The sequence below is a fragment of the Tachypleus tridentatus genome, chromosome 2 (assembly GCF_004210375.1).
Source record: "Tachypleus tridentatus isolate NWPU-2018 chromosome 2, ASM421037v1, whole genome shotgun sequence".
NCBI lineage: Eukaryota > Metazoa > Arthropoda > Merostomata > Xiphosura > Limulidae > Tachypleus > Tachypleus tridentatus.
In genome coordinates, this window is record NC_134826.1 from 67,654,635 (window position 1) to 67,665,771 (window position 11,137).

The window sequence follows — 11,137 nt, forward strand, 5'->3', positions numbered from 1 at the left end:
GTCAAAATACCAAGGAGACAATACCGTAAGGATGAGTCCAACCAAATCAAATGAACGACCAAGAGCTAACTAGACATTAGGAAACAATTATTATCTAGACTTTCGGGGCAAAGGTCAGCTGAGAATTTAATTTAAAAAAATAAATATTTCCCTACTGTAAAAGTTACTATTATTGTATATTTAACATTAATTAATTTTTATGACACTGAACCAACTGCATCACTCTTAATACTTTCCTTAATTTTCACACGTTGGCTTATCGTATTTATAATATGTCTTCTCAAAACTCCAAGCACTGTCAGATTAATAAGTAAATTTTATGAACTTTATAAACCTGGTGTTATTACATATCAAGATTAGCATACTTATCGAGCGAACGTCTAATTGTAAGATTGATAATATAGTTTACAACAGCGAGATAACCAGTATAAATCAGTGATACATAGTAAATTTCGTTGTTTGTAATTACGCACAGAACTACGCAATGAGCTATGTGTGTTTTGCCCATCACGGGTATCGAAACCTGGTTTCTAAGGTTGTAAGTCCGCCGACATGCCACTGTGGGACAAATAGTAAATCAAATGGTTTAACATTTATAAAACGCATACACTTAATTTAAGTAGTTGTTTACTTTAAAGTACGAACACAGAAACAATAGATAATAAATCATTATTCAAATATGCTTGCATTTTTATATTCTACTTTAAGCAGTAAATATCTCCAAAACAGTAAAGCTTATTTACAACCATAATTATACAAATAGTTTGTTTGTTTGTTTTGGAATTTCGCACAAAGCTACTCGAGGATTATCTGTGCTAGCCGTCCCTAATTTAGCAGTGTAAGACTAGAGGGAAGGCAGCTAGTCATCACCACCCACCGCCAACTCTTGAGTTACTCTTTTACCAACGAATAGTGGGATTGACCGTTACTATATACGCCCCCACGGTTGGGAGGGCGAGCATGTTTAGCGCGACGCGGGCACGAACCCGCGACCCTCGGATTACGAGTCGCACGCCTTACGCGCTTGGCCATGCCAGGCCTATACAAATAGACTTTTAAACTTCTCATTATTATCCTCACCCCTTTTTTGATGGCGAAAAATATTTAGTTATTGAAAAGAACTGCAATAACGTGATATTTTTGTAGACGATTTTTGTCTAAGCTTCATGAAGAAGAACCAAATACTGTAAATTCAAATATTTATTTAATAGCATTGTATGAAAACATTGTATGTTATGAGAAGGTATTGTATTTTAGAACGAGCGTCAGTTACCACGGCATGTTGCAATCTTTTACGAAATTAACCTTTGAAAGTTACAGCCAATGGTTTGCCCTTGAGTGCAGTTACCACGCAGCAACAAGGAGGTAGCCAATAAGCGTTAGTTGCTGCAACAACGAAAGAAAGTGTACTTTGGAAGTTACACAAGTATAACTGAGGTAGATAGAGATATAAGAAACTTGATAGCTTCTAAATAGTTTTTCGTGTATGTAATATTTGCTTCAATAAGTTTGTGTGTTAATTTTACCTTTTAAGGTTTTTGTAGTTTCGGCAAAGCGCTTAACTAAACCTTAAGTTAAGCCTTTTTATCAATTGAATTTGTAGCTTTCGTCACATGAACTCTAGTACCAATCAAAGTGAAGTTTTTGTGTCTGAAAATGTCTGTGTAAACGAAGAGGGTAAAATTTCAAAGTTTCAATACAAAACGTTTCAATACAGTCTGTCAGGAGAAAGTGAAACCAATCAAAATGAAGCAGTAAGTAGTTCGATAGTGAAATCGCATTCGTTGACAGAAGGTTTGGAACCTTTAAATACAGAAGACAGTCGAAGTAACAAATATGGAGCTTGTTTGAAAACCAAGGAAACCCCCGTAGATACAGGCCTATCAGAAGAGAAACGGTCGCCATATTGTAGCATTAACAGTGGGCAACGTTTCAAAGCCAGGGATTATAAATCAACAATTGTTTCAAAACCGTATCTTCTTGAAAAATCAGAGGAGCAAATTAATATTCCACAGGGTGTCTGTCGATATTATTGGCGAAATGGATTTTGTAGATATGGCAAGTTTTGTAGATACAGACATATTCCTAATCGGTTTAAAGGCCCAACAACCCAAAAAAATAAAAGATTTTTGTCAGAAAATGTTACGCACCCGTGCAAAAATTCATCAGGTTTAGTTGAGGAGAAAACCTCACTAGAAAAAAAAACACAAACAATTTGAGGAAGCTAATAGAGGCGATAAAAATGATCCACATTTACAGTTTCACACCAATACTGTTGTGGAAAACAAACAAAATATTCCAAGGAAAAGAAATTGCAATTTTTTCAAGTGGTATGGATATTGTCATTATGAAGATAAATGTTATTTCAGACATTCAAACTCCAAAGTATTACAAGCTAAAGATTCTGTACACGATTCGGAGAAAGCCTCCGTAAAACATGATGAAATTTGTAATGGTAGTAAATTAATGGTGACAAATTCTCTATGGCTTCAGGCTAAAACGTCTGATGCTTCGTCCAAACTACCAGGAGTAACTGAATCATTAGGTAACATCTCAATACAGAAGGAATGCTCAGAACACATTGAGCTGGAAAAGCCTGATGGAAAATCGACTACCAGTGTTAAAAAAGAAATGTCTGGAAGATGTCAAGGGTCTGTCCCTCTTTTAAGGAAAAAACTTCTCTTAGACAGTTTGTCACCAAATGACCTTATGGAATTAAGGTAATTTTTGTTTTTATTTTGTTATAAACTAAATATTGCTTAGAATTTTTTACAATTAAGTTATTAACATTAATGATTTTTTAGTGTTGGATAATAACATCATAGATGGATCAGTTATTTGTTGTTCAATTAGTTAATTGCTCCTTTAGTCAGGAAAATCTGTTTGATCATTTGGTTTGGTGTTTCTTAAACTGCTGTATAGATAAATGAGAATTAGCTAACAGTATATTCCATAGTTAGAATGTAGTAAAACATTGCTTGTTGTGAAATGTGATTTCTACTACTGTTAGGGTTTACTTGATTGGTAAGATACCTGCTTTGTTGATCATAAGTTGTCTTGAAATCTGTGTGCTCATGCTTGTATGGATGTACATGTTATTTGTTTATTTACTAGGGAGATGGAGATAATGCAGCTTAGGAAAAGATTTCCTAACTACTGTCAACTGTCAGATGTGAACAGTGGTAGTGAGTCTACATTTCTTGTAAGGTTTACACCCACTGATCCTGACTGGGTTAGTAAACTGTCCATTACATAATGATGAGAAACCCACTTGAAATAAAAATGTATTCTAAAAATGGCTGGTATTGGTATTAAAAACTCTTGAAATAATATTAAAGTACAGAACAACTTTTTGACCTTCTTAGGTCGATTTCAGGTTAACAAAGAGAGCTTGCAACTGACCATTGCTGGGTACATATCCATACCAGCCATCTTGAGAATACATTTAAACTATCTTTCATTATATGATGCTGTGAAGTATTTATTGAACTGTTCTATATCTAAACATCAGTTATTTTCCTTCCCTCTCTTGTCAGTTTTACTCCTAAGTTTATGGAATAGAACAATCATATTAAATTTTGAAGTAAATACATGCTTAATTTTTGATAAATATCTTGTAAATTATTGTCTTTGCTGCAGTGTTCCTATAAATGTAGTTATGTCTGTACTTAGTATAAATTTTCAGACTTTGCATTATTTTTTTTTATTCAGCCATTTGATTTGAAATATATTGATTTGAAGGTGGTATTTGAAAAGGACTATCCTTGCAAGGTATGTATTTGTTTTGTAATTTTAATTTTTTAAATGAACAAAAGTTAAGGTTACATACAACTTGTCTGAAAGGATCATATATTAATAAAAACATTAGTTTATTGAGTAAAGATGTTGTTCACTGTCTGTATTGATTCTGTAGATTTTGTTTTGTAGGATAGAAACTTGGAACACAAAAAATGTTTGAATCTGGATGTTTTTAGTTTCATCAAGCATATAAAGGTTACAAATGATATCAAACAAAAGTAATTCTTACTGTGAAGTTTTGATGAAAGATTACTTTTTGAGTGATCTATCCTTTCATAGGTTTAAAATTTTAGTCTGACTTAAAAGAATTGTGTAAAGTATCTACACTCGTTTTTTTTCTGAATGTTTTATGACCAGTCATGTATGGTGACAGTTGTGGATGAAAATGACACTCTGCCAGAACTGCTACTGAGGTGAGTACACTATGTTGAGATGTAAACTAAAGTTATACAGAAAGATTTCTTCATGAGTGACATGAACTTAGATAAACATTTGAATACATTGTCTGGTATTCATATGAAGGGATGGAAAGTGCACTGATGTGAAATTGGGAAGGTGTGTGTGTGGCTAATTCTCATTGAGTATTTGGCTAGAGGAATGAATATCAGGAAGTGTAACTTTAGATATTAATATCTAAAAAAACTGGTTGTTGTTTTTCACTTGTACTTTTTAAGGTTTATTTATTCTTTATTTTTGACAGTGCACACAATGATAGATGAAAACTTTGTGTATGCATTAATTGACAATTATTTCTTCAGGTTCTTGAACAAGAGTATTCAGAAATGGTTAGTTCAGAGAAATGATGACATTCAGAAAGTTGGGGAAGTTGAATTAACTTTTCGGCCATTTCTTCGTTGGTTGGATAAAAACTTGGAAGACATGTTCATAGAAGGGCTGAGGATGGTGTGTAGTTACTTAAACATTGTCTTTTGTTTTAAAGTTGGTGATATATTAAAAAAAACAACAAACAGGTACACTTGAATTATGTTAGTTACAATCACGCGAAACTGAATAGAAGTTATTGTATTGTAAAGGACAGGCTACAAATGGGCGTGTTTAATTCATGAGTTACAGACATGTATTCAGTGAATTTGTAGTGATGTTTAAATCTTTTAATTTTTATGAAAAGATAAAGCTCTGAAACTTCCCAAAACAAAAATTAAGCTAATATGATAGAGTAATTATAGTAAGTGAAAATGTTCTGATTGTATTAAATAATAGCTTGTAAGAAATAAAAAAAACCTTTAGAGGCCAAACCTCACGTTGTGTTATATAAATATGAGGAGATTATAATATCAAGCAAATTAAACGAGTTGCACTGTGAATGATATGGATACACGAATCCTTTTGTATATAGGTGAAACGTGAGAGAGAGGCCCGAGCTGCAGGAATTGAGTGTATACCATTTGAAGAACTTTTTCATGGAAAACAAAATATTGATGGTGACCATGCAGATGAAGACACCACCACAGAGCTGAACCAAACTGATGGTTCTAAAGAAAGTGAAAAATCAGTAGAGAATATTGAAAGCCAGGTGCTTGAGAGCGACAGAAGAGAGAATACTGACACTAATAATGAAGTATTGTCTACACCTAAACGGGGTATGGAGGTGAAATTACAAAGTTTACAGCTTGGAGAGAACGTGGCAACACTTGTGTGTCAAAAAATCAACATAACTGTCCAGTGCTCTAGGTGTAAAACGCAACACGAGATTTCTACCCCAGCTCGACGTAACAATGTTATTCAATGTACAAAGTGTCATCACATGCAGGAGATAGCTTTTCGTGCATCATTACTTCATCGTTTTTCACCAGTTCTTGGTTACTTAGACCTTGTAGGTTGCAAAGCTGTTGACCTTCCTCTGATGATGTGTGAACTGACTGTCTGTTGTCTCAACTGCAGCAAGCAGATGACCATGACAGTAAGAACATTGATTTATAATTGTGTAACATTCAACATGTTTTCTGTTTATTTATCTGTGAATAAGTTGTGAAATATAGGCTAATTGAAAAACTTCCATATAATATTCCATCCATTATATCACATACATAACATTGTATGCTCCAGACCAAAATGATCTTATATTTACATAGGATTTTATTTGTCTCGGGTAGATTTCTATAGATTAAATTAAATCTTCACATTCTTTAACACCTTGGAAAATATTCTGCATTTCTAAATGAAAGATGAACTAATTTGTTGTGCTGTGCTAAATAGATGCAAGCAACAGCACATGGTGGGGACAAAGAACCAAATAGCTAATCATATCATGCACATCCCTAGAATTTGATTGTATAATAAACACTGCATAACGTGGCACATGTGATACAAGTACGCCTATACCATGTTGTGTTTTTCAGTGCCATTTATTTAATGGATTTTTACTGATGTTTGCTTGTTTCATTTGCGTGTGCATGAGTCATTGAATACAGACATTAGGTGTTTGTACTGTGTTATGTAAAATGCAGGTGGAAAAGGTTTAGTCAGTTTTATCTGACAGACAAGTTAACTAAAAAAAGCTTCATCTGTATAGAACTAAGCTGTTTTAGTGATGTTTTTCATTCAGTACCTGCTATAGGAACTTTATCAAAAACTGTTATGGAATCTTATGATGCATTAATATTTTTGACATGATTATATTTTCCTTTGTCAAGTTTAGTGTCTTTTTAATAGTTTAGGAAGAGAGTGCACAAATAAAAATCAAGTCCTTTTATTTTGATGATGTAAAAATTCCTTTGTAGTAAAGATATTTTTAGCAATAAATTATCCAAAACTCTTAACACTTAGTTGAACAAATGCAGTTTCCTTATGCAACTGTTCAACGCAGTTTTGACAGTATTAGTTTGGGTGGTAAGTTAAATATTTTTTTGTTTTTTTAGGGAATACATTATGGACAAAGTAGGAACACTTGGTGCCACTTTTGTAATGTTAAACTTACCATTTTTGCTGATACAGTGAAATTTAGTCAACTTCAATTGACTGAAAACCTTGGTAAGCCACATATTTTACTGGTGTTTCTAATTAATGCTTTTTAATATGCTTAACACAAGTTAAAAATATAGTCAGATTATGGTGATTAATCTTTAAGTATCCTAAAAATAATGTTGTTTTTATTATGATAAATTCATTATTTCTTCTCACAGACAAAGGTCAAACTCAGTTGATTCGATTACAACGAAAAGACAAACTAATAAAAGACCCTGCCATTCAAGATGGAAAACCTCTGCCTGAAAATGGAACTTGCAAGCATTACAAGAAAAGCTTTCGTTGGTTAAGGTAGAAGACATTTTTGTTGTAAAATCATAGCTGAGACTACTTGTTATTAAGTTTATAACAAAATCTAACTGTACCATCATTCAAAACAAAATATTTATATATTAAATGAAACTTAGTGTCTCACATGTGTGACATTTATATTTAACAAGTGAAAGCCTGTAGTAAGATAATATATTAACTTGACACTTATGATTCAGAAGATAAGTTAAAGTGTAAACTTTCAAATTATTGATGTGTTTTTTACACCTTTCATTGTTTTGTAGGGTACACAAATTGTATTAAATTTAGTGAATTAATGTTTTTGTATCTACAACAATAGTGAACAGAAATATTGGTGAAATCATTGATTTTCTATGTAAAATATTTTAGATACTTGGCTAGTACTCAGTTGTATTGAATGTCTTGTATTTCCTGTTAATAGATACCCTTTATATCAACAAAATCCATGCAATTTGTTTTAAACAGTTTAGACTTGTTTAACAGGTTATTGAAATTAATAAAATAAAGGTACAAGGAAAATAAATATCAAACAAAAATCTAATAATTTTGGAAAGAGGAATAAATGTTTTAAAAACTAAACTGATGAATGTTTGTATATTGCTAAGAAGAAAAACTGTTTCAAAGGAACATTTAAGTAAAGGAAAAAATCTCTTCAAGAACCATGTTTTATTATTTTTTTGTTATTTTGTTTGCACATATGTAAATATATATAGAAACAGGAAAATGTCAGGTTTTTTTAATTTCACATGGTGAAAAATTGATCCAGAAAATCCACAAAGTACAATAATTAGATTATAAATAACCCATATATTCTAATATGATATTAGGTGTACAAGAAGTATGTTGTTAAGTGAATCTGGGAAAAATGGAGACTGACATATCAGTAAGAGATAATTCGTGTATTTATTCTCATCAAGTGTGCAGAGAAGAATCTTGCAAGATTTTTAAATATTTTGTGAAGGACGTGAACAAAAGCTTTCCATGTATATTTTCAGATTTCCCTGTTGTGGCAAGGCTTACCCATGTGACCTGTGTCATGATGAGAAGGAGATGGACCATGATATGGAGCTAGCTACTCGAATGATATGTGGTTTCTGTGCAAAAGAACAGGTTTCTGTTTTAGTTTTGTAACTTTTCTTACTTGTATGTGTGTTGCTACTTTCCAGTGTCTCAGTTTGTGATCTATATTTCATTCTTGTACTTAAATCCAATATTTTATTCAAATATTAATTTATGTACTTGTAGCTCAGTTAGAAAGGCAAAAGAAATTTGGCTAAATTTCTTGTTTTGTGTGCATATTTCATTCTAATATATTCTTTGACAAAACTAATAGAATGTGAAATGTATTAGGTTAAATAACACAACTTTAAAAAAGGAAGGGTACATAATCACTCAGTAGCCAAGCTGGTTATGTGGTGGTGTAATTGTAACCTGATCCCTTTGTTTACCCTTAACATTGAAGATGTATTAGTTGCTGTGAGAGGTTTTAAAGTAAAGCGATAAATTAAATGAAACTGGTTATTTAAAATTGGAACTGTTAGCGTAGATAAATGTGAAATTTGTTACTTTAGATTTTATACGATATTTTTCAGCTTTTTACTCTACATTAATGATGCACCAGATTTGTATAAGGATAGAGAATGTAAGATAAAAGTATTTTTATTCTGAATATGAAAATAATTTTTCATTCAAAACTGACTTGCTACAAGTTTTGTAAATTCACAAACAGATATTTAAGTAGAAACATTGCTTTAAAACATCCTGATGTTTTGAGTAAAATACACTGAAAGCTTGTTCTATTTCATGGAGACACACTGATTACATTTTAAGAATATGTATGTCAATGGTTCCCAAGCAACTTTTACTGATGTTACCATATCCCACTAACCTTGGTTTGTGCTGCTGTGTGCAGTATGTTTTAGTTTTATGTTAATTATTACTCATTTGGTTGTTTGTTTGTTTTTCTGACGTCCATAGCAACTTTCCAACACACAACTTGGAGAAAGTTGGTGTATAGTTCATGATTACATGTTTGTCCTTACGGGTATCAAATTGACCAAGCCTGTATATATAGTTAACATACTTTAGCAAGTATCCAGAATTGTTTGAATTAGTAATGTTGTTTATGTGGCTGTGGTAAACACGTTTTTTGTGTTAATGGAATTGTTTTTAGGGTAGAGTAAGTTAATGTTTCATATTCAACCTTTGGTTTTGTTTAATTTCATTTTTGAGTGTAACTGATCTGCTAGATATTTCACTAGTACATAAATGATGATTTTGAAATAAACTTGTGTGTGTTCTATATATGTAAAATCAGCTCATTTGGGTTGAGAAAATATTTTTCGTAGAAGAGTGAACAATGTTTCGACCTTCTTCGGTCATGTCAGGTTCACAAAGAAAGAAAGAGGTAACTGACTGGAAGCTGACCACATGTTTGGAAGGGGTTGTGTAACTGAGTGTCAGAATGTTTTGTTTTTTTTTATAACAGCAAAATCAAGATGAGTACCATGAAAAATTTCACAAATTTATTGTCATTGTTTCTAATGCTAGTTTTTTAATAACAAATGTCATTTCTTATTCTGTAGGCTTATACTAGTGATAAGCCATGTAAGAGATGCTTCTTGTACATGACAAAGAAACGAAGTGCTTACTGGGAAGGAGGGAAAGGTTGCAGAGACAAAATCCATATGAGCAGGTATATTAAATTAGATGAAATAAGGTAGTTTATGTTAAGAGATTTCTGAATATATAGGTTCAAACTTGCTTTTTGAAATTGATCAGTAAGTACTTTTGTGCAGTATTTTAACTTGGTGTCCAGAAAGGAAACACTGCTTTTTAAATTTTCTTCAGGTAATTTAGACCCTGACAGAAAAATTTGTTAAAAGTTATGCATGATGAAATTTCCATTTTGTTAATTTACAACACCTCCACTAGGAAAAGCGTATAAATAATTTTACCTCAGTTCTGCTTTGCATGAAAAACCATAGCTAGATTTAAGTTTTACTTTATTACGGAATGCTTCAAGATTCAACTTGCCATGGAAAGCTATGTTGTAATTTGTTTTACCTTACTATGGAAAATTCAAATGTGAACTCAAGTCTTTTTACTTTTATTTGGAATGTCCTGTACTGGCCTTGCTAGCTATTTTTATGTAGTTTCACTTTGTCCTGGAGAATCAATGTATGTGTACCAGAATACAAGGTGTATAATTACAGCCAGAACTGAAGTGTAGTAGATTTTTTTACTTTGCACAGTGATTCTAAGTTCTACATTGATTATTAGACTAATCAGATCAGTTTTGTAGAAAACTATTTAACTATATAGTTAAATAAACGTATTTTGTAACTAGTTAAAATAGTAAGAGTCCATTCTAACGCTATCTTAATTAAAACAGATTCAGTTTTGTTTATTTCTCTAGACTGACAGGGTTTTAGTTTGTTTTTTAGTTATTAACAATGCATAACTTGAGTTTTGTGACTTTTTAATCTAGGGATGACAAGAAGAAATACAGTGGTAAGAACAAGACTGTGTCCAGAAAACAATTGGATAAAACCAAACCATCTGGGAAACAGAAGTAATTGAACTTTGCAAACAATAACCACAGGCTATTTTATCATAAAACGTTTTATATTGACCATTTATATTGATGATTTAACACTTAAAGTACTTAGTGTTCTATGTGTGTCTCTTAGCTTATCCTGTTTGTATTTTAAAAGATCTAAGAACATAGTTTCAGTGGATCAAGTTGTGTAGGAATTTCTGATAACTTACAGATAAAATTTTCTATACATTATTAATTACGTTGTTTTGTAGTATTTGTAAATTTCCATGGTGACCTGGGTAATTTTCTTTTTTTATTCACTGATTTAAATAATGAAGTATGTATAATAGATGTGTGAGGCATACATAGATGGTGATGACATGTAACTCACCTTTATAAGATGTGTTAACTAAAATGTATGAGAAGCTCCAAATTGAAGTTTTTTGTAGCAATAAAATTGGTGTTTCATTTAGAAATTTGTTTTTATTTAAATTTGAATAAATGGATCTACAATTAGGTTTT

At 31.8% G+C, this 11,137-nt stretch overlaps 1 protein-coding gene across 1 annotated transcript; it reads left to right on the forward strand.

Annotated features, from left to right (window-relative positions):
* The first annotated feature begins 1,335 nt into the window (after nt 1-1,335).
* LOC143244099 (uncharacterized) lies at nt 1,336-11,091 on the forward strand. Its single transcript, XM_076488169.1, has 11 exons — nt 1,336-2,720; nt 3,115-3,232; nt 3,712-3,771; nt 4,156-4,211; nt 4,557-4,701; nt 5,156-5,719; nt 6,678-6,789; nt 6,942-7,074; nt 8,070-8,184; nt 9,660-9,769; nt 10,565-11,091. The coding sequence occupies exons 1-11, from the start codon at nt 2,467-2,469 to the stop codon at nt 10,650-10,652; spliced, it is 1,755 nt and encodes a 584-aa protein (XP_076344284.1). The 5' UTR covers nt 1,336-2,466; the 3' UTR covers nt 10,653-11,091.
* The last annotated feature ends 46 nt before the right edge of the window (nt 11,092-11,137 follow it).

Coding starts and splice junctions, on each gene's coding strand:
- LOC143244099 (XM_076488169.1), top strand. CDS start 2,467: ATGGTGACAAATTCTCTATGGCTTCAGGCTAAAACGTCTGATGCTTCG. Junction 2,721..3,114: donor AATGACCTTATGGAATTAAG/GTAATTTTTGTT, acceptor TTTATTTACTAG/GGAGATGGAGATAATGCAGC. Junction 4,702..5,155: donor TCATAGAAGGGCTGAGGATG/GTGTGTAGTTAC, acceptor TTTTGTATATAG/GTGAAACGTGAGAGAGAGGC.